Here is a 23,052-nt window from a genome sequence, read left to right as displayed (position 1 = left end):
CAGGTGAGTGTATATTTGTCTTGCGGGTACATTTATACGTATGACTGTGCCTGTCTGAGTGCAAATGTGTGTGGGTGTGTGTATCTTATTGGCAAAATACAAGCTTCACAGATAGTGTCTTTTTAACCAAAGCAGGTTTAGGCCGTGAGTGTTCACATTTTGGCAGATGAAATTCTACAGTTAGCGATGCTCTGAGTCTGATTTTCTGCAATTTCATTGTGTTTGTTTCCACCATCCGCAACAGGGCTCAGCTTATCTTCCCCTACTGCCACTTGTGACTCCATCAGTGCGACAACCCCGAGCTTAGCCAGCCAGGGCCGTTCCGAGGTCTCTTCACCCACCCTGATCTCCGGGCTGATCACTCACCACGGCATGGACCCTGCACACTCCAGCAAGAATGGCCTGGCCAACTCCCTGAAGATTGAACGAGGCCGGAAGAAGATAAAGGGTGAAAACTGCATCGGGCCACCTGTGCTCGTGGTGCCATACCCCATTCTGGCTTCAGGCAACGAATCCTCCAAGGATGGGAAGACATACAGGTTGGTCAATAGGTGATTGAGTTTGAATTAAAGAATGCAGTCCTTCCAAAGCCCAGAGGCACAGGAGATATCGCAGTGAGGCTGGGGTGTGGGCCTGCATCGGAAATCATTGCCTGTGATGTTATTTCAAGAGAAGCAGGTGGGCCTAAACTCAGAACTCCACAAACTCCATCTATAAGTACAAAACGCCCCATCTCAACCAGTTATGAATTCACAGCAGGTCCTATTCGGAGGTTTGTCGGTTTACAAATCATAATGAACGTGGCCCAATCTGCCTCAAAGTGGCCATAAGCAGAATCCTTTTTCTATATACATTTGCTGACAAGATGTAGGCATTACTGGCAAAGCCAACATTTATTCCCTGTCCCTAATAGTCCTTGCAAAGGTGGTGTTGAGCTGTCTTGTCAAACCACTGCACTTTCTGGGGTGTGGGTTACTGCACTGCTATTAGGGTGGGGGTTCCAGGATTTTGACTCGTATTCCAGACGGTTGATTGGCTCACAAAGCTACTCTGTCCCATTGGAGAATGGGCTGTTGCAGCACATGAGACTGGTCCTACAAAATCAGTTTTGCTTCCAATGGGACATAACCGCTGATGATTCATCTAGCACAGGGGAGTCCATTCCCATTATAAGTATGCAGACTTTATGAAAGACTTCCGGGTTAGTTCCTGCTCTTTCTGCTGAGCTGTGCAAATTTCATTCCGCATATGCTTCCAATTCTCTTCTGAAAGTAACCCTTCAATCTGCTTCCATGACTCTTTCCTGTAGTGCATTCCTAATCAGAATAACTTAGACAAAGAGATGGTTTCCATTGCCTGCAGTCATTTGGAGCATTGGTTTTGGAAAAGCAAACTTTTTTTTTGGTGAACTGATAGAAGTCTTCCCAATAAGCAGTTTCAGAATTGTTATGATATTTCTATTTATGAGGATGGCAAAAACCAGAGTTTATACATAGGATAACTACGACTACATCCAATAAGCAACGGAAGAATTGTTTTCAAGGGATTACTGAGAATGTAGAACTTAACGCCAAATGGAGTGGTGGAGGCGTTGATACATTGGAGGTTAGATAAGTGTATGGAAGAAAGATATGGTGTAATGAGGTGTTTAAGAACCTGAGGGGAAGAATGCTTTTCTTATGACAATTATTGAAAACTTGAACATAGAACATAGAACAATGTGGTACCACAGTACCACAGTGTGGTACTCCATAGCACAATCCACATTGTTTCAGACTGGACTTCACCATTTTCCACAGGGATTTTCCATTCAGGAACGCAGCTCCCAATTATGGGATGAATCCCCGACCCCTCCCCGAGTGAATCCCCGACCCCTCCCCGAGTGAATCCCCGACCCCTCCCCGAGTGAATCCCCGACCCCTCCCCGAGTGAATCCCCGACCCCTCACCGAGTGAATCCCCGACCTCTCCCCGAGTGAATCCCCGACCTCTCCCTGAGTGAATCCTAGAGTGAAGCCCAGACCCCTCCCAGTTCCAAAGTGCAGCTTACATTCGAGACCAGCTCACCATTAGAGAACATTGCTTCCTATTCCAATGTCGATCAGCTTCTCTTAAAAAAAAAGCTCCAATCCAGAACAGAGTGCACTGTTACTAGGGGCTTTGCTGCTCCAGAATTGAGCTCCGGTGTTCCAGAGCTTTGTGCAGTCTCCATGTTTGGCACTCTGTAACATTTGCCAGTTGACAAAGGATTGACCCACATCCTACAGCTGCATGACCTGCTATGAGAGAAGCCTCGTACGGTCCTTGGGGCCTGCTTGTTCTACTTAAGTGGCATTTTTTTAAATCTACAAACTGTATCAACTGTGTTCAGGCAATGAGTGCTTGCAAAGGATGTCAGACTCAGTTCAGTGCTGCCTTAGTGTAACGTGCACAAGATGCCTACTTTTTAAAAGGGTTAATTGGAAAGCCAAAACTGGAATGTTGACTGATTTTTTTTTTCTCTCTTTGGCGTCCAACCCAAAAATGATTGCCTCAAGTAACAAACAGATCAGAGCCATAGACTAGCACAGCAATTGGAGAGAGGCACAGAGGGCGGATGGCATCTTTGGAATCTGTCGCCAAACTGGAGTCAGCACCTTCGAGAGAGTAATCACACCCCGAGAGGCTGGTTGGGATACTTTGATTTCTATTGGCTATTTTCCTGATGAAATCCTCTTTCTGTTTCTCCTGCCTAGGTGTAAAATCTGCCCTTTGACCTTCTTCTCCAAATCCGAAATGCAGATTCATTCCAAGTCGCACACGGAAGCGAAACCTCACAAGTGTCCGCACTGCTCCAAATCATTTGCCAATGCTTCGTACCTGGCTCAGCATCTACGTATCCACTTAGGAGTGAAACCCTATCACTGCTCCTACTGTGAGAAATCCTTCCGGCAGCTCTCTCACTTACAGCAGCACACAAGGTGGGGAGAATTCTGTACTCTGTTGGGCTGGTTTTGTTTTGGTTATGTTTAAGTTCTTTCTACCTCTCCTCCCCAGACTCTTATGCTGTTTATCACGCGATCCTGCCCCATTCCAATACTCGCAGTACTAATTACCCCTCACTTGGTGGTGGGAGTGATAATCTAACTCCAGATTTCATAGCTGAAAGCAGCAATGGTCCAAGTGAATCTATCGGTTAAAGGGTCTTATAGGTGTGAACCATTGGACTGGAAAAGCAGCTTAGTTAATTAGAATGAGGTACCTTGGGCCCAATTAACAGCAAACTATTGATCTGTTAGTTTTTTGGCGCCTGGAGAGAGTTCTCCACTTGGTAACTCCTGAGAATGGGAAAGTTGAAATCAGAAGCGTGGGAAATTGCAGTTTTAATTTTGCGTTTGCATGCTTGAACACGACTGAGAGCAGCCCTCCATCACGTTGTCAGGTGAGACTGGGCTCCTTGACAGATCTTATCAACCGCGCTATGGAGTACAGATATTCCTAAAAAAACAGAACAAATGAATTGTGCTTTCTCTGATGCAGGATTCACACCGGGGACAGACCATACAAATGTGCACACCCAGGTTGTGAGAAGGCTTTTACCCAGTTATCAAACCTGCAGGTCAGTGAACAACTATGCATCGGGTTTAGATACAGCCAACAGGTTGCTAACTCGCTTGAAGCTTCATCGAGGTACAAGGCAGGATGTCTGAAGTCTCTCCTGCTGCAGCTGTTAAACAAACCAGGTTTCGGGTGAGCTTACTGAATGCAGTTTGAGGACGAACGGAAATAATAACATTCTGTCTTCACTGTAGACAAGATGAGAAAAACAATGCACAGTAGCAGATGGTGCGATGGGTCAATGAAGGAAGGAGGGACAGATTGTCTAAAAATTAGGAAGAATAAGAAAGGAAGTTTCAGGAGGACAAACATTGAAGTGTAAATAGAACAGAAAGTAAGCGGGGAGGTTATGTTGCAAAATAAAAGTCTTGGGGTGAGAGGAGAGACTATCGTTCATCAGACAAGCTTTATAAAGCTAATACCTGATAATGATTGAACTCCTCCTCCAGAATCAGGCTTTCAAAACCCAAATAGGCCTAAACTCAAACCCAAATCTTCCTTTACCTATCGTCCTCTTCAAACCTTAACAGGGATCCATCTCGAAGAGTCTTCTCTTCGATTCCATGATAGACTCAACAAGAGCCATTGGTGAAATAGAAATCCTGAAACTAAAGCTGAGGCCAGGTATTTACCTGAGAAAGTGAGGCGATTATGAGCAGTACACCACTGTAGCCAGTTATAGAAACATAGAAACTAGGTGCAGGAGTAGGCCATTCGGCCCTTTTGAGCTTGCACCACCACTCAATATGATCATGGCTGATCATGCAGTCTCAGTATCCCACTCCCGCTTCCCTCCATAGCCCTTTATCCCTTTAGCTGCAAGGGCCGCATCCAACTCCCTCTTGAATATATCTAACAATCTGGCCCCAAAAGTTTTCTGTGGGAGACAAGTTATACCATGGCTTTAGTATACTTAAGAAACACTTGCAGGGGTTGGTCAGACTGCCCTTTGAGTTGGCCTCATCTTGCAATGAGATCATGGCTGATCGTCTGTTCCATCACGCTATGCCTGTAATCTCTCCTTATATTTTTAATGCATAGAAGTCTTTTGATTTCAATCTTGAACACACTTTATGATTGAAGATTCAACACACTCTGAGTGAAGAGATTCCTTCTCATTTCAAATATAATGTCACTTATCCTGTGACTCGGGTTGCCTAGTGACCTAACGAAGAAAGAGTAACACAGAAGATAAAGGGCCACAAAAAAGGGGGTGAAGTCGTAGGTTAGATCGGTACCAAAGGAAGACCTAGCAGCGGTGAGGTGAAATGATCCTATGAGAAGCCTAAGATCCAAGGTTCATTCGATCTGTTCATACAAAATGTTAAACAGGTCAACAGAATAACAGGATAATGCATTTTCTGGTTAAGTAACAAGCTCAGTAATTCTGTAGCCTAGATAAAGGACGCAATTTATTTCTGAAGGACTAAAAAGCCTCAAGCTAGTCTGCATCTTGAAAGAAGTATTTTTTTATCACTGACAGACTGTCCACTCGGGGAAGAGTCAATTCTTTCTGACATAAGGAAATTTGATAAACACCTCATTGGGAATGGAGATTGTGGGATTAGGTTAAGATAGATGCAGTCACCATGACTCCAATACTGGTACGGGATTGGGTGGGCAGCGAAAGGAGATTTGAATATGACAGGTCACAGGTGACTAGGGTTCAGCAGCTGGAGTGTGTGTTTTATGAACCTTGAGGAATCTAGCATTGAGCAAAAATGCTGAATATGCATGGCAGCCTCGTAAGCATCTGAAAGGGAGAAAACTCGCTATTATTTCAGGAACGAATCAACCTCCAGAACTTTCCCTTAGAAGGTGTACCAGATTGAGCATGGATTGTGATCAGATGCTCCAAGGAATGATGACGGATGGAGACTTGGCCTTTTCTCCAATGTCAGATTGGCTCCATTGACCGCACTTTCACTGCTGTGTCAATTGGGTCTAAGGCCCACTCTGAAACTTGGGTATATAATCATAGGAGGATATTTTAACACACTGCTGTGTTGCATGAGAAGTTTTCCCAAGTCTGAACCTCCTGAGCACATCGGGGAGTCTGACAGGTGGTGGTGCAGATCCTGAAGGAATTTTCCAGATTTTCCAACATTCCTTCTGTCTCAAAATCCAGTCCAACTGGTCACAGGTCTGAAGAAACTTTTGCTATTGGACTCAGGCTGCCCATTCAGATGGGGGCAATTCCAAGGAACAGGGTGTTCTCCCATGTCTTTTCTCGTTTGATACGACTTGAACGCACTCATTTGTTTCTTTTGTCTCTTGTGAGACTTTGCTCCTTACAAATTGGATGCTATGTCGACCACTAAGCTTGAGGAACTATGCTTCAAACATTAATTCAGTGGCAGTGAAGAGCATTTAAGATGTCCTGTGGTTGTGAGATGTGAATTCTGCCTTATATATTTAATTTTTATTTCAGTCTCATCAACGACAACACAACAAAGACAAGCCGTACAAATGTCCGAATTGCTACAGGGCATACTCAGACTCTGCCTCACTTCAGATCCATCTGTCCACACATACGGTCAAACACACTAAAGCCTATTGCTGCAGCATGTGTGGACGAGCCTACACCTCAGTACGTATCAGCAACTCTCTTCCTACTGAAACCCTCACCCCATGATAAAGAGGAGTTGTCTTTTCAGAATGTCTAAGATTCCCTTTGTATTTTACACTGTGGGCACTCCCACTGTTGCTGAAACATCAACCGAGACTTTGTGTGGGGCATTGACTGGTACTGTCTGTGGTACATTGATATGGGATATTGATTAGTTCTGGATTGGGAATATTTAGAGCAGGGATATGGCATGTTGATTCTTGCTGGGATACGGGATGTTGATTACTGCTGGGATACGGGATGTTGATTACTGCTGGGATACGGGATGTTGATTACTGCTGGGATACGGGATGTTGATTAGTGCTGGGATACGGGACGTTGATTAGTGCTGGGATACGGGACGTTGATTAGTGCTGGGATACGGGACGTTGATTAGTGCTGGGATACGGGATGTTGATTAGTGCTGGGATATGGGAAGTTGATTAGTGCTGGGATATGGGAAGTTGATTAGTGCTGGGATATGGGAAGTTGATTAGTGCTGGGATACGGGATGTTGATTAGTGCTGGGATACGGGATGTTGATTAGTGCTGGGATACGGGACGTTGATTAGTGCTGGGATACGGGACGTTGATTAGTGCTGGGATATGGGATGTTGATTAGTGCTGGGATACGGGACGTTGATTAGTGCTGGGTTACGGGATGTTGATTAGTGCTGGGTTACGGGATGTTGATTAGTGCTGGGATATGGGATGTTGATTAGTGCTGGGATACGGGATGTTGATTAGTGCTGGGATACGGGATGTTGATTAGTGCTGGGATACGGGATGTTGATTAGTGCTGGGATACGGGATGTTGATTAGTGCTGGGATACGGGATGGTTATTAGTGCTAGGATACGGGATTTGATTAGTGCTGGGATATGGGATGTTGATTAGTGCTGGGTTACAAGATGGATATTAGTGCTGGGATACGGGATTGTTATTAGTGGCTGGGATACCGGATATTCATTACTGCTGGGATACGGGATGTTGATTAGTGCTGGGTTTTGGGATTTTCCTTTTTACTGGGATACAGGTTATTTATTACATCCAGAGTAGCAGAATAATTAGCGTTGAAATGTAGGATATTGAATAGTGTTGTGGTCTGGGATATTGATTATTCCCGTGGTATGAGATATTGATTATGTTTGGGAGTTGAAATATTGATTATTTCTGTTGTATGTGATAATGATAAGTGCTGTGATATGGGATAGTCATTATAGTGCTGGGATATGAAATATTGTTGAGTGGTGGTTCACTTAATATTCATTAATGCTGGAGTAAGAGGTATTGATTAGAGCTTTGGTGTGTGATATTAAAAATTGAAATACTTTTATTGGATTTGACATCGCTGATAAATTCAGCATTCATTGCCCATCCCTAATTGTCCTTTAGAATTGACCTTCTTGTATCCTGCAGCCCATGTGGGATAGGTATACCTAGCAGATTATCGACCCAGTGACAATGAAGGGATGACGATACAATTCCAAGTCAGCATGGTAGGCAGGTTGTAAAGGAACTTGTGGAATGTGCTGTTTCCATGCCCAGCTGCCCTTGTCCTACTTGGTAATAGATATCATGGGTTTGGAAGGTGATGTCAAAGGAATCTTGGTGAACTGATGCAGAACATCTTGTAGATGAGACACGCTGCTGCTCAGGAGATGTGTGCGAGCTGGTACGTGGGGAGCACTTGCATGATTATCATTGTATTTCTAGAAAGCTGGTGGTAATTGAAGCTATGGGCTGTGTTTATGGAGTCCATTGTGTAAAGAACCTAGTGCTGAAATTGGTGACCTTTGTACCTTTTACAGGAGACATACCTCATCAAGCATATGGCAAAGCATACAGCAGTAGAGCACGCAATGGACACCCACTCCCCTCAGAGAACAGAATCCCCTAGTTGTCCTGTTCGGATTTCCCTCCTTTAATTAGCCCCAGTGTCAGAACTCCAGGAAGTGGACGCTCTGGGGCTAAGGTCAGGTGCTTTCCGCGGATGGATGAGGAGCTTTCCTTTTTCATTTACCTCCTCCCGCTATTTATTCAGTCTTTGAGAAGAGGCCCAATTACAGCAGAAACATTCTCATCATTGTAGAGACTCCTAAAGACTCTTGAGCCTGAGTGTCATCCATCGCCGAGGAGGTGAGTGCCTGTATCCCTTGGATGAACACCTTCCGTTGCTGGGCAACGGCACTGGAAGCAATGATGTGAGCTACAGACTGGTAACTTCCTCAATAAGGGCATGGATCGTACTGTCTAAGACTTTATAAGCTGTGTCTGAGAGCACCACTTTTATTAATGTTTAATATGTCTTACTATTACACAGGAAGACGAAGGAGGAATCAATTAGATATAGAATTATAAAGCAGTATCTCATTTTGTTGTTCTGTGATAGTGCGACAAATCTAGTTTTCAATTATCGGTTATTAGCGAATATGAATTATTATACTAAATGTATGGTCAATTTTCATGTGTTTAGTTGACGTCTTTGCCGTACCTTATTCAGGCTGTATACAGGCCCCAGACACAACTCATTTTTAACATGCATCCTAACCAGTTCAATACAGAATACCCACGTCCACCCTCACAGAACATGTCTATGATATTTTTGACTGCTTTGATGACAACTAAACAGCCTCTGCGCACTTAAGACAAGTTGTCATGAATAGCAGGAATCAAGTTTGAGTGTGCCTTTTGTTGCAGCATTAAGGAGCCCTAGGGCAAATGTAATTTGCAAAGAGGATGAAGTAGGACCAGTTTAGTCAAATGTCAATGGCTCAAAGGTTTCAGGAACGGAAATCCCAGGAAAATGAGGATGAGGTGCACTGAAATCTAACTGGTTCAGTTTTCAGGCAGATGGTCCAAAAGTGTTGTCAGGGCTTTTGGGTGGTGATTAAGTCTGACCTTCCAGGAGTGCCCACCTTTTTGTCACGTGCCAGCAGAACGTTACACGTCCTGTCGTGTAGCAAGGCTTTTTCTGCTGGAGTTGAGTCCATTCATCAAGCACGTCTAACATGCATTGAACCTTAAAGGGGTCATTACAAAAACATTTGGCGAATCTCTTCGTTTCCCGATGCGTAAGATAGAATTATTCTGAAATAGTTCTCCGTGATGTCTTTGTGACAAAGGTGCTAACACATTCCTAGGAATGAAGAGATTTGTCCCGTATTCTGAAATGAAGTCAATCTCCTTTGATAAGACATGAATTGGGATGACAATTGAAATCGAGTCAGGGGCTCAGATAGTTTTTGTACACAACGGATACAGAATAGTTATCCAAAGATAAAGTATAGGCTAGAATTTAGTCAAAAGGCCAATGCTGTTTTCATAAGAACCCAATGGAAACAAAGGAGTTGGTTAAAGTTTGCAATCTATTCAATTGTTCCAAATAATTTGAGCTCGCCTAGATTATAAATGCATATACTGATGATTCATATATAGACTATCGGAAACTTTGCAGTGAGTTAAAGAAGGGACTCTAATCAAAATCATAGTGTAGGTCAGAAAAGGGAAGCATAGGTTATTTGGAACAGTCATTTGGACCCTGAGATTAAATACAGTTCTTCCACTTTTGGGGGCTCCTGAGTTGAAAAAGCAATGCAAACAAATGGAATGAGCATGCCCTGTTTCTCGGAGTGATCAGGGGTCACCTGCATGAAGTAGTTCTTTGCTGTCTCAATGTAATTTGCCCCTAAACTGGCCTTCTCACATAAGAGAGGCTGCAACTATTATTTATGCCTGATGAATGAAAGTGCCCCAGTGGTGTATTGAGGACATTTCTCTAGGGCTGGGAGAGCTCCACATTGTTGAAGCAGAATAGGTTGAGCTCTTGTTGTGTTTTTACTGGGTCAGGGAGTGCCAAATGAAGATGGAAATAGACAATAGATTAAAAAAAACTGAAATCAAATACTGGTCATTGTAGACCCCAGTGGAGAGAGAGACCTCAACAATGTGTAGGTGGACGGATACACAGTAGATGTTCTATAATGAATGTCTCAGTTCAGCTCAGGACACTCTGAGGCTCTGCTGAACAACACTCAAACATTCAGTGCCAATTCTGCTGCTCCTGGGATTTCATGTCCCCTTTTTTTTAAGTTGAGGTTCATTTGTCATGCACCTTTTTCATACTGTCATTTCCAAGAGATTTATACAATAGAGTCAATGATAGTAATCTCTTCTTTAATTTTTTTAATATTATATATATTATATATATTATATATATATATATAAATATGTATAATTCAGTTATGCCAAGAGAGTATCCCTCTCAGCCTGCAGATCTAGATTAGACACAGCCTGCACTCTCACTAATCTGATGTTCTTGTAGAACAGTATATATATGTTAAAACGCTTGGCGGGTGGGGGGAGGGGGTGGATGGCAGTAGGGGAAGTTTCGAAAAGAAATTGTTTCAAGATCGCAGTCGATTATAGGCCCTGATTTAGGTGGATCAGAACAGTGGGACCCTGACTGAAGTCCAGAGTAGACGGTAAAGGTTTGCCTTCCATTAATTAGATGTAAGGGCCTGGGTGAGAGCAACCTCTCACACTCACATTGCAATTCCATCAGCACACCACACCAAGCCGAGCAGTGTTGATCAGTGAGAAATCGGAAAGTACCATTGTGACTTCTCACCTGGGGATGAGGCTGGTACCTTTTAAGGAATTAATTCCTCTCACCATGATGTCTTAGCAACATAGCTGAGAAGGAAGATTTCCCTTGGTTGTTATCCTTAGCAACTTCGGAAAGAAAGCACTTAGCATTGTTCCCACTCTCCACCACATTTACAATGTCAATAATAGTGTATACAATGACCAGAGGCTTTGCTGTCTCTCCAGGGTCATTAGTAGGTGGCAACTTGAAAAGTGTCCTTTGCCCACTGTACATTGTAAATGTGACAGCGATTCATCTTCTAGTTGCATTTGTGATAACTGCTCACTCAGAGTGACCAAGGACACTGCAGGCCATTGCAGAGACCCTTTGCTGTCTCTGCTGTGCCTGGCCTCAGAGCACTTGACGCTGATAATGATTTGGTGGAAGATTTAGGAAAACAAAACAATTCTGCTTAAAAACAAAAGTTGACAAGAAAACCATTTTGAATGATTTTCACTTTTCAGGGAAATGCAATAGTTGGCCCATGGGAGTTGGGGGTGGGGGGGTGAGCCTTTGCACCACCTACGATCTGAGAAACAAAGTGACCGTTCCTTTTTGGTTTTGAGAAATACTGAGGGAATTGGGGTTTAGGAGTCAAATGTTACCATTGGTGGCTAAGTGCTGTCATTCAATCTGTGTTAGAAATATTAAAAGACCCCTATGGTTCCTATTTTGTAAACATGCTATCTCATAAACTGATACTCATCGTTGTGTTTGAGATTCACTGTTGATTCCAGAGCTGTAGACTGAATGGATATTGGGCCGATACAGGACAAAGGAAGCATCTTCATCCCACAAGCTCCCCTCCTCTCCTCTCATGTTTCATCCTACTCTGTTGAAGTTACTGGCTCCAGTACCTCGCCTAACAGGTCAGTGTTTCCACATAAGGCCCAACAGACTGTCTGTCTGCTGCTCTGACCTGGAGGGAATCTGAGCTTGGACAAGCCCTGTGCCCCAGCAGAGGTCTTTGGACCGTGATCTGAAGCAAGAACTCTGGATAGTTTTCTTCACCTTCTGCCAAACCTGTAGTAAAGCTGTCATACTAAGCTGCCTGCACCAAGTGGAAAAATCCGGGGGCCATAAGAGGAGACGGAAAATCGATCTGTGTGCACACTGAATTACTCCACCTTTTATAATGCCAGTCCAGTTACAGGGAACGGATTTAGGATTGTTATCAAATATTTAAAGTCAGATCCCCATGGGGAATAGAGAGATGAGAGATTAATAGCTAAAAGTTATAGATCCAAAGCAGATAGAAACCTCAAATGATACAGGAGTGAAGAGACTCCCTGCTCCATCAAGTCTGCACTGATAAATAACTATTCTAAATCAATATAATCCCACTTTCCAGCACTTGAGCCATATTATGACATTTCAAGTGCTCATCCAAGTACTTTTTAAAAATTGTGAGGTGTCCCACCTCAACTACTCTTCCAGATTGGTGGAGATGTGAAACTGATCAGCCAAGATCTAATTGCACGACAGAAGACATTTTGAGAGTCTGAATGGTCTACTCTTTTTGTTTTAAATAGTTCCTAAGTGAAAAGAGCTCTTTCTAGACATTGGGGTCTCTTTGGACAGAGTCCAGTGGAGTTAGAATACTGGCTGGCACCTGGACCATAGCGGGTTTCTGGCCTCTCTTGGGTTGCAGTCTGTAGGACAGTCTATACAGGGGGATTGTGCAGGCAGATGGACCAATAGGAATGCCTAAAGAGAGAGCAGGCAGCAGCCTCACTGTGAAGGCCAATACAATACATACATATGCAGCAACACAAACACGCATCCACGTCCATGTGCACATACATATCTGCACATGGACAGCTACATAACCAAACACACACAGGCACCTACATCTAGACACAAATGTACATTCTCCCACACTGTCACACACCGTCACAACCACACACACTAAGACACACACACCTAGACACAAAGACCTTCACACATGCGCATGCACACACATGACACACCATACACCACTTACACACAGAGACCCCTGTGCACATGCGTGCACTCGCGCGCGCGCACACACACACACACACACAAAATCGCTAATCAGTCTAATCAAAGCCATAATTGGATCAATTGGAACACTCTCGGCTCAACTGCCATGACCATGTTTTGGTGAGGCTGAGGCTGCCAATTCTTGAGATGTCGCCAACTGCTGCTTTGTCAGGAACTGCTGTACCCTCAGGAGGCAAGGGCAGATTGGGATATCTGGGCACGGTGAGGTCAGGAGGAAATACTAAACCAGAGGGAGAAATTTCGAAATCCTTGGCACCACCTCCAACAAGATCACTTGGAGGTCAGAACATGACCTGGCATGCAACCTTCTAAATTTGCCCCTCACCCTCATCCCAGAGAAAGCAGTGGCATAGTGGTCATGTCACTGGACTAGTAATCCAGAACCCTGTTTTCTAGACTGAAAACAAAAAGTGCTGGGGATACAGTGGGTTAGGTAAGGTGGACATTTTAGCTAACGTTTCGAGTCTAGATGGCCCTTCATCAGAGCCGAAATGATAGACTCAAAACGTTGGCTTTCTTTCTCTCCATGGATGCTGCCTGACCCGCTGTGATCTCTAGCACTTATTATTTTACTACAGATTCCAGCATCTGCAGTAATTTGCTTCTCAACATGGGTTCGAATACCACCATGATAGAGGGTGACATTTGAGTTCAATTGAATATATAGCTGGCCTAATGGTGACCATGTAACCATTGTGTTGATTGTTGTTAAAAAAAGCTATCTGGTACCACTACTATCCTTATTAGGGAAGGAATGTTGTCCCAATCTGGTCTGGCCTACATGTGACTCTAGGCCTTCAGCAATGTGGTTGAGACTTGGTTGCCATCTGAACAGTTACAGTGGGAAGTGAAGTACTGGCCTGGTTAGTGACATCACATCCTGTGAACAAATTATTTAAAAATGTTCCACTTTTTTTCTTCTTATTCATTCTTTCCTGGGATGTGGGTGTCGCTGAAAAGTTCAGCATTTGTCATCCATCTCCAGTTGTCTTTGTCTTGCTAGGGCCAGTTCAGAGGGGAATTGAGAGCAAAACACATTGCTCTGGGTCAGCAGTCACATGTAGACCACTCCAAGTAAGGATGGTAGATTTCCTCAAAGGACATTAGTGAACCAGATGGGATTCCCTGACAATTAAATTTTGCCCTGGAGGGATTTGAACTCAAGACCTCTGGATTAATCGTGATCAACCTGTTACTGATGTGCTGTGGACGTTGGAGATCTGAAGGATAAACAGAAAGTGCTGGAGAAACACAGCAGGTCAGGTGACAGTTGGATTTCTGCTCCAGTGACATTGCCACATTCCCACAAACCCACTATCTCCACCATGTTGCAGGAGCTGCCACTGTCTCCAGCTTCCTACAGCCAAGCACCTTCATTACTTCATCGACGGATGAGATTGGCCTGTAGCAGGGCTTTGATGGCAGCATTGACTAGAGAGGCTTGTGTTTCTCAAGTAAACCCAGAGAGTAGAGTTCATGCGATCGATCCAAAGACAGTAGTCATTGCCATTTCCAGTAAAACCATTTGGTTTGCTTCTCTCATACTTGACTTTCCAGAGCAAATAATCTGAAACCTGAGCGGTCGTTGACTGTCTAGGAGTCCAACAGAGGTGGAAAGAGACATGGAGGTGGATAAACAGGTTGAAATCTATCTCTTAACTTCATATTGTACTGTATCATGAGAAATCCAAACGTTTTTCGCTCTTGCTCAGAATCCATAAATTTGCATCTTGCAGTAGGATAGTGATCAGAAAACTCGAGGGATTTATATACACTGGCATGAGCAACACCAAGGGCAGAGTGGTTTGACCTGACCTCTAGGTGTGAGTTGGTTTTGGTGCCGGGGTGGAGGCACGACACAACTGTTGGTTTCCACATCCCTAAGCCAGGAAAAAAGAGAACCCCAACTGCCAACCCCTCACAGAATTCCTGCTGCTCACATGACTTCAAGATCCAAGTTGATCTATGTTGCCCACTGCAGTTAAATAGCTTGCTAACCATGCTGTCTGAATGAAGAATGGTCATAAAGGTAAGATACCAGAACTCTGTTCAGTGTTATTCATGGTCCTCATGGCAGTACGTGCAGGTAAGAAGCCAGTGTTTTTAATTGGATAATAAGCAAGGAGATGGCTGAAATTTCTGTGACGTGAGCTTTGACCCAGGCAGAGCTTGCGCCTGAAAACTGCATACTGAATCATCATTGGTTTATCTTAGAATGCTGTCACCTGTGAATCTCACGCACAGTTAAATGACTGCAGCTTAAACTATGTGTGGAGATGTGGAAATGTCACTTAATCACGTGGGGAGCTACAACCAGAATTCTTGATTATATCTCTCCTTCATCTCAAAGTTATTTCTATATCCCTTCCACCATGACAAATAATTCACAAAATTCCAAACCTCTGTTAACTGTGTTATTGAAACATTCCTGGCACAGGCCTACAGTGGAGCTCCCTCCTCTCTGAGTGGGCCTAGGCTTCAGATGTCTGGATAAAATTGGAGACTCAATGATCACCTTTAGCTGGGACCCTAAGATTCAAAGACTTAGTTGCGACACTGGCTAGTGGTGGACTGGAAGTGAACTTCACTCTGGTTCATTTGTTGCTCTCGGTCAGTGGGATGAACTTCAAAAACCAGTAGCTGCAACAGCCGTAGTTAGTTCCTCGCTCTCAGACCTTATAGCTTTAGCAGTCCTGTGCCCAGTGTTTACATTAATCCAATATTGGAATCAAAGTGGAATTAATTAATACTAGTACTTATGTTCCTCTTTTGGATGTCTTTCACAAATCTTGGCAATATGATTGGATACAGCCCATCTTGTGGTGAGAGCAGCATTTATTGCTGATTTATTTTCAATGTTGACATCTTGCTATTTACTGCCCCGTGGGAGTCAGTGTTTCAGATGGGGCTGGGTTAAACATTCTATGCTGTACTTCACCAGAACAACATAGCTACATTATTTGCAGCCAATGCCCTCCCTCACTGGCCTGAAGCACACTGACCATGTGAAGTGAAATTGGCTGCTTGCCCATGTCTCAACCAATCGCAGTCCTTAGGATGTGCCACGCACTGACCAGCAGAACCATGTCTGATATCATTTCATACTTGTCGATTTGAGTCCTGAAATTGAAAAGTCAAGTCAGCAAGGTGTATCCCCACTGCACCAACAGTCAACATATACTGAGCAAACTGCCCCACCTTCTGATGCTCTATGTGCTAACTTGTTGGTATGTTCTTGGCCAGATATATGATCTAACGGTGTAAATTTACTGAGGTACAGCAGAAGCATTTATTGACCTATCCTTTTCAGTTTCACCCTCTGACCTCCTGAAGGTACTCTGTCAGGCTGTGTACAATGGGCAGTCTGTGCACTCTGCCTGTGACGGATTGGTATCGGTGACTATTCGACTACAGGAACATCGCAGCCAAGAACTGTCCGGTCCTCAGCTGAGACATGCACAAACCATCCAGTAGGTGTCACAGTGCATTGGGTGTTAGTTTATTTTATCAGAGCAGGCTTCTGAAAACACGGCGCAAATGTCCCTTCCATCCCTTCCCCATGTGATAATCCTCATTTGCACAGCTTTAATGAACAAAATGCTGTGGGTACAAGCCTGTGTCCTATCCCCTGTGTGCTGGGATGCACCTTGAACTCGTTGCTTTGGCTTTGTTAGTGAGAAAAGTTGACAATAAATTGTACAGGATTAGGGCACCTCAGTTAGGGCTACAGAGGGCAAGCAATCATGCCAGCTCCTTTAAGTTAGGATATCGTAGTGGTTCCATAGTTCGCCTCAGTAACAACTGGGATTTTGCTTCTCCTCTTCCAGCCAACCCTCCTGGATTGTGTGTGTGTGTGTGTGTGAAGTTGATGATGCATAATCGTGGTGCCTCTCATGACCAAATTACCCAGGAGGAGTGAGCACTCAGGGGAGCAGCACAAAATGAGTTTGGTTCCCGTACTCCGGGCATGCTGGAGTTTTTTATAAACTGGAGTGGCACGACACATTCTCTCAACACTTTACAGGGACCAATATTAACGTCTTACACCAGTTCCACCATCATTCACAAAACCAGGTGCCGTGCTGATTGAGAACTGAGCATAATTTATAATTCCAAAAGTAAAGATCAGTTCGCGTTTGGGTCGCAACGGATTTCTTAATGTTTTTATCCCCCACCACCCACCGGGGAGAGACCAGTTTCAGGCTGTGGCCTAAAATATATATCAGTGAAGTATTCCAGGGCCTGCTGTGAGTTGAACGTTATGACCCAGATGCCAAAAGTGGGTGTGGGATCATGAATTTAGCCTGGGGCCAGTAAGGGTGTTACATGTGAAGACACTGGACACACCAGTCTGATAGCTATTACTATTACCGAAGTGTTATTTTGTTACGCTGTAATTTCACTCTCTGAAATGCCATTAGTTTTACGATATTGTCAGTGACTCTGGGAGCCACAACGCCCTCAGGCATTCTGAACGTGCAATCAGCCTATTGCCAGGAGTCACCATCCACATTATTTAGATTCCGATGTGAGCCAACACCCCCATGGGAAAATGATGACAATGTGTGGAGAAGCACAATCCTTGTGACAGGCTCTTCTGTAATTCCACACTGCCAATCCAGTCTTCCTGTTTGCAAGCACTGAACTGTTGAGGTCATAGTAAGGCAACAGAAATCAGCTTAGTTTTTACATGGTGCTGTCCTGAAGTTTGAACATTTTGGCAACAGAGTCAGAATTGTCTTTTTGTGGTAGTTTTAGATCTGTTCAATTATTGCAGGAGATACATTTAAGATAACCTCACACCTTCTACTGTCAATCCAGTCCAGTGTATTGTAATGAGTAGATTTTTGCTTTGCCTTTTCTGATCTGCAACCTGTCCCACTCGGAACATGCGTTTGGGACTCACATGTCCAACCTGCATTGGGTATAGTACCCCCGAGAAGGTTATGTGCTACCCAGACCTGATTTTCCAAGAGTAGATGTACAAAATGAATAATCTGTGAGCCAGGAATGGACAAGTTGGAGAATTGGGGTTGAGAGTGTGGTGCTGAAAAAGCACAGCAGGTCAGGCAGCATCCGAGGAGCAGGAGAATCGACATTTTGGGCATAAACCCTTCATCAGGGCTTCGCTTTTACCTGAAACGTCGACTCTCCTGCTCCTCGGATGCTGCCTGACCTGTGCTTTTCCATCACCACTCTCTCAACTCTGATGTCCAGCATCTGCATTCCTCACTTTCTCCAAATTGGAGAATTGACCTATTGTTGCCAGAGCACTGATGGCATGACATTTACTGGCTGATGGTGGTGACCCTTGAAAATTTCCTGGAGACGGAGATGAGGAGAGAGGGCATCTTCTGTTTTGGAGGGCACATGGGGTCATGTTCCAACATTTCCCATCGTCAAAAACAAACTCGGTTGCACCTCAAATTATAGGCTCTAACAAGCTTCCATTTTAATAGGCAGGTTTCCAGAATTTAGAAATTCTGAATGTATGTCTGAATGCGTAGCATACTGGGACTTGCACCTGTTTGCGCATCTTGTTATTCCACGCAGTAGTTATCACCTGCTCGGCATGGTGGCTCAGTGGTTAGCACTGCTGCCTCACAGTGCCAGGAACGCAGGTTCATTTCCAGGCTTGGTGACTGTGTAGAGTTTTCACATTCTCTCCGTGTCTGCGTGGGTTTCCTCCCACAGTCCAAAGATGTGCAGGTCAGGTGGATTGGCCATGCTAAATTGTCCATAGTGTTAGGTGCATTAGTCAGAGGATTTGGGTCTGGGTGGGTTACTCTTCGGAGGGTCAGTGTGGACTTGTTGGGCCGAAGGGCCTGCTTCCACACTGTAGGGAATCTAATCTAATCAATGCAGCACCCTCATGCGTTCGGCACACAGCATGCATGCGTTCGGCACACAGCATGCATGCCATGTTGATGACCAGCATTTCTATCCTTTGACATCTGCATCACATTTAATTTTTTTTTAAAGTCAGAGTTTCTGCTCCTACAGGAATGCCCCTCTTGTCTTCTACTGTTCCTTGTATTTGTGCAATTATCTGGCATGAAGTATTGTTCTAGGCACCAACTGCAACAATGCTGAGATGTTATTTATAATCTTTCCCATGAGACAGTACCTTATGGGCACTAATTACCGAGCAAGCAAAAACTAGTTGAATATTTCCTGCATATTTTCCACAGAAACCATACCTTTCAGGCTTAATAATCTGGCCCAAAAAAAACCAACTATCTGATAAAACTGTAACCAAAGTACTATGACAATGAAACTATGGATGGTTGGTCTTTAACCAAAGATCTGATTGTAGATGTGAGCAATTCTGAATTCGCTCTTCTTGATGAAGCAAAAAGCAAAACCTTAACAAACTGATGAAATAAAACTATCAGGTACAGCTGTCATTATCTTTTTGAGAGAGAGAGAGAAAAAAAAACTGCAGATGCTGGAATCCAAAGTAGGCAAACTGGCGGCTGGAAGAACACAGCAAGCCAGGTAGCATCAGGAGGTGGAGAAGTCAACGTTTCAAGTCTTCCTGGAGAAGGGCGAAGATCCGAAAGGTTGACGTCTCCACCTCCTGATGCTACCTGGCTTGCTGTGTTCTTCCATTACCTTTTTGAGACTGGTGCCAATGGCAAGGATCAATGACAGGGGTGTGTAAGTTAATGTCATTAGCTCTAAGTCATGGAATACAGTGCTGTGCTTACAGTGGCCAGTTAAACTGGATTGTGATTTTTAACTTCTTGGAGATGGTTGACCATGTTTGAACTTCATTACAGTGAGTGAAATTGATGTAAAGCAATTTCATTTGTGCCATTCAGACAGCCTTTTAATGTTTAACTTATTTTTAAAAACATCTCTTCCTTTGGACAGTGATTAATTATGAGGGTTTCCTGTAACAGACAACAAAATGCTTAGGAATTGGGCTGTCAAAAGACCTGAGAAAAGCAGCCTGGCCCCGCCTGGTGTTCCACACGCCTATGAATTAAGTGGCCCCGCCCTTGAAAATGCATTGAAATTCTTACTGATGAATCTCACTGGCTTATAAAACAAAATCAGACCGTTTTAAATTTTTGTAATTTCTGAAAAGACACCCTCAAACAAGAAAACTGAGCGTCCAATTCCAAGAGCAATTCCTGCTGTCGGAAGGTCTATCTTTTGCTGTCCTGTTTTAGTGAGTTTCAAAAGGCATCATCCGTAAGCCAGTAAATTGAGTGATCTTTCAGTTTAAAAGGTAAAGGTTCCAACTGCATGGTGGAGCATTGTGCAGTGAAATGGCAGTGTCCCTACTTCTTGAGTTGGAGTTCCACCACAGGATACGATGGCGTATGGAGGTGTAACATCATTTGCCCACACGTGATGTTTAAAAATTTCCAACTGCTTGCACCTTTGCATGTCAGCAGTGCAGATTGTGGGATCACTGTTTGTGCACTCAGAATTTTCCTGTCCCTGCCTTGATGGAGAGGCTGTTGTGGCCAGGGGCATGTGATTTCCCAGTATGTTCTTTTAGTAGGACAGGTTCCTCACTTGAGGAACATGAAAACAGAAAACCCACCTTTTAAATATGTTTGTATTGAACCACATTCATTAGCTATGGAGATCGAATCGAATTGTAGTGTTACTCCTTACCCCTGTGTACATATGACTAAATGTTTAAACAAATTTTCTATGTTGATGACTACATCTGCCACATACTAATTTCATTTGAAACTTTTGAGATAAAATGTCTGTTATTTTTATACACATTTAAAAGCCTTAAAATATATAAAATTCCTTTTTCTCTCTCCAGTTTATTTTTAAATATGTATTGTACTCATTAATTTCTATGGGTTTTGAACTATCTTTTTTTTAAAAGTGAGTGCTGTATTTAATGCTCCTCCCCTCTTTGTTAGCATGAGGTTAATGTGGATGAAATAATACAAAATTTAAACAAAGATGTTTCGTCTGGTGCAACGTTGAGTACGAATCAATCGTAACCCAGTATATTGTAGTTTTAAAAAACGAGAAGAACTCTTTTTAAAATTTTTTTTTGCATCTGTCTTGGAGTGTGGTATCTAAACATTGCCTGGAACGGTTGTGTACTTCATGGGCCAACACAATTTAAAGGAAAAGTTTGCTTTGTATTATAATAATTAAAAAAATTTGTATCTTTCTGTTATTGAATAAAATATAAACATATGCAGAAACGTGTGCTAGTTTGTGAGTAACAGCAAGTTGCATTTATATGGTGCCTTTATGGTAATGACCAGATGACCAGCATCTTAGACAAGGAGGTAAGTTCAAGGAGGGTCTTAAAGGGATAGAGGTGTGAAAGGAATTCCAGAGCCAAGGGGTCTGCTGGCTAACGACATTGCAGAAAATGGTGAAGTCAAGGAAGATAAGGATTTACAAAAGTTCGGAGTTGTCAGAATACAGAGTTCATAGAATGGAATCCTTACGTTGTGGAAGGAGGCCATTGAGTCCACACCGATAACCCCAAAGAGCATTCCAACCAGACAACCCCACCCCCCCACCTCCCTCACATTGTCCCTATGACCCTCCATTTCCCATGGCCAATCTACCTAGCCTGCCTATCTCTGGACACTATGGGCAATTTAGCATGGCTAATGCACCTAAGTTGCACATCTTTGGAACTGAGAATTTCTCTCTTACTCTTACCATCACTTCACCAATTTTCATTACACTCTCCATCCTCCCTTTATGTAATTGCTCTACTTGCCTTGAACTCCACATATTTCCACCTTTTCTGACAATATTAATTGTGAATGACCTATCTCCTCATCTCTCATCATCAAAGATTGACTTGCTCCCATATCTCTTAAAATCTTAATTTCTTCCACCAGTTTGTCCCAGCACAAATGAGTAATCCTTGAGAAAGTGAAGACTGCAGATGCTGGAGATCAGAGTCGAAAAGCATGGTGCTGGAAAAGCACAGCAGGTCAGGCAGCATCGAAGGAGCAGGAGAGTCAACATTTTGAGCATGAGCTGTTCATTAGGAATTAATCAAACCTCATCCACCAAAGTAAACTCTTTAAAGAGATCTGCCGTTTTCTTTTTAGCTTTCCCTGTGTTTTGCCTTACCACTTCAACAAAACTCACTGGCTTGCTTTGTTTTCCCATATCTGTCTACCCTGTGCTCTTTCTAACCCACCAACACTGTGATTTCATGTGGCCCACTTTTTATTGCAGTGAAAAAGCCTCAGCCTTTCAACTTTTCTCGCCCCCATGTCCCCCACATCATGGGTTTCCTTCTTACCCAGTGGTAAACTATCTTTACGGTCTTCAGTGCGATCTCCTTTTTCCTTCCCACCTGAGGATTTCTCTTTTCCCCAGTTTCCATCCCTCCTGGATTGAAATTGATGTCAGAAGCCAAACTGTGATCTATGAATTTATAATCACCTGACATTTCTGATGCAAATCTTACGCTCTAAACTCTCTGCTCTTCCACATGAGTTCTCAGTGCTTCAGGAGGTGAATTTTTGAACTCCTCCAAAATAACAGTCTTTCTAAGTGCATAATGTCTGATCTATTTTCAATGCCCTTGGATCCATCTATCAAAGTTACTTTGTTTGATCGTTTCAAACCCGATGTATGTTTGACCAATTTCCTTCCTTAGATTTGTAAACCTTGTCTGTAGGCCTCTGGCACTAGTTCATATGCTCTTAAGATAGTCCTTTCCACCTCATCGTACTCCCCAGATATCCCCTCGATAATGGATGCAAATCTCAGTAGCTCGATCCTAACTTTGTTAGGATCAAAGATACCCACATGGCTGGTAGCCATTTCATTTGTTTAGCCATTTTCTCAAATGAAATGGAAAAGACTCCTATATCCTTCTCTTTGAACCTTGGTAATGCTTGGACAAATTTAAACAGATCCTCGCTAGCCCTTTGGCTACGATAGGTTTCCTTCGCATCACTGCCCTCTCCACCAATCCCAACTTTCAGCTCTATCTCCGACCTTTTTAGTGGATTTTCACTTTTTAATTCTAACTTCCAAAGTTCAAAACATTTTCTTTCTCTTTTTCTTCTTTTATTCGTAATTCGAACCATTTCATTTCCTCTTCGTATTCAAGTTGCTTCATTTGCAATCGAATTTTAGTTATTTCCAAAGATTCTGACTGCATTCCTGGCAATTATAAACGCTAAGCGATTGCTGCAATTACTTTGCCTT

General features: G+C 43.4%; 1 protein-coding gene across 3 annotated transcripts in view; it reads left to right on the top strand.

The window, feature by feature from the left end:
* LOC140487134 (zinc finger protein 362-like) overlaps nt 1–21,045 on the top strand; it is an 85,325-nt gene extending 64,280 nt beyond the window's left edge. For all 3 annotated transcript variants that reach the window (XM_072586679.1, XM_072586680.1, XM_072586678.1), the window contains exons 4-8: nt 245–539; nt 2,735–2,959; nt 3,519–3,597; nt 6,028–6,186; nt 8,015–21,045. In XM_072586679.1, the coding sequence (XP_072442780.1) occupies nt 245–539; nt 2,735–2,959; nt 3,519–3,597; nt 6,028–6,186; nt 8,015–8,131 (875 nt within the window). In that variant the 3' untranslated portion in view covers nt 8,132–21,045. The remainder of the gene's footprint in view (nt 1–244; nt 540–2,734; nt 2,960–3,518; nt 3,598–6,027; nt 6,187–8,014) is intronic.
* Nucleotides 21,046–23,052: the final 2,007 nt, after the last annotated feature.

This window comes from Chiloscyllium punctatum, chromosome 16, assembly GCF_047496795.1.
Source record: "Chiloscyllium punctatum isolate Juve2018m chromosome 16, sChiPun1.3, whole genome shotgun sequence".
Classification (NCBI taxonomy): domain Eukaryota; kingdom Metazoa; phylum Chordata; class Chondrichthyes; order Orectolobiformes; family Hemiscylliidae; genus Chiloscyllium; species Chiloscyllium punctatum.
This window is presented reverse-complemented; position numbering and strand designations above follow the sequence as displayed.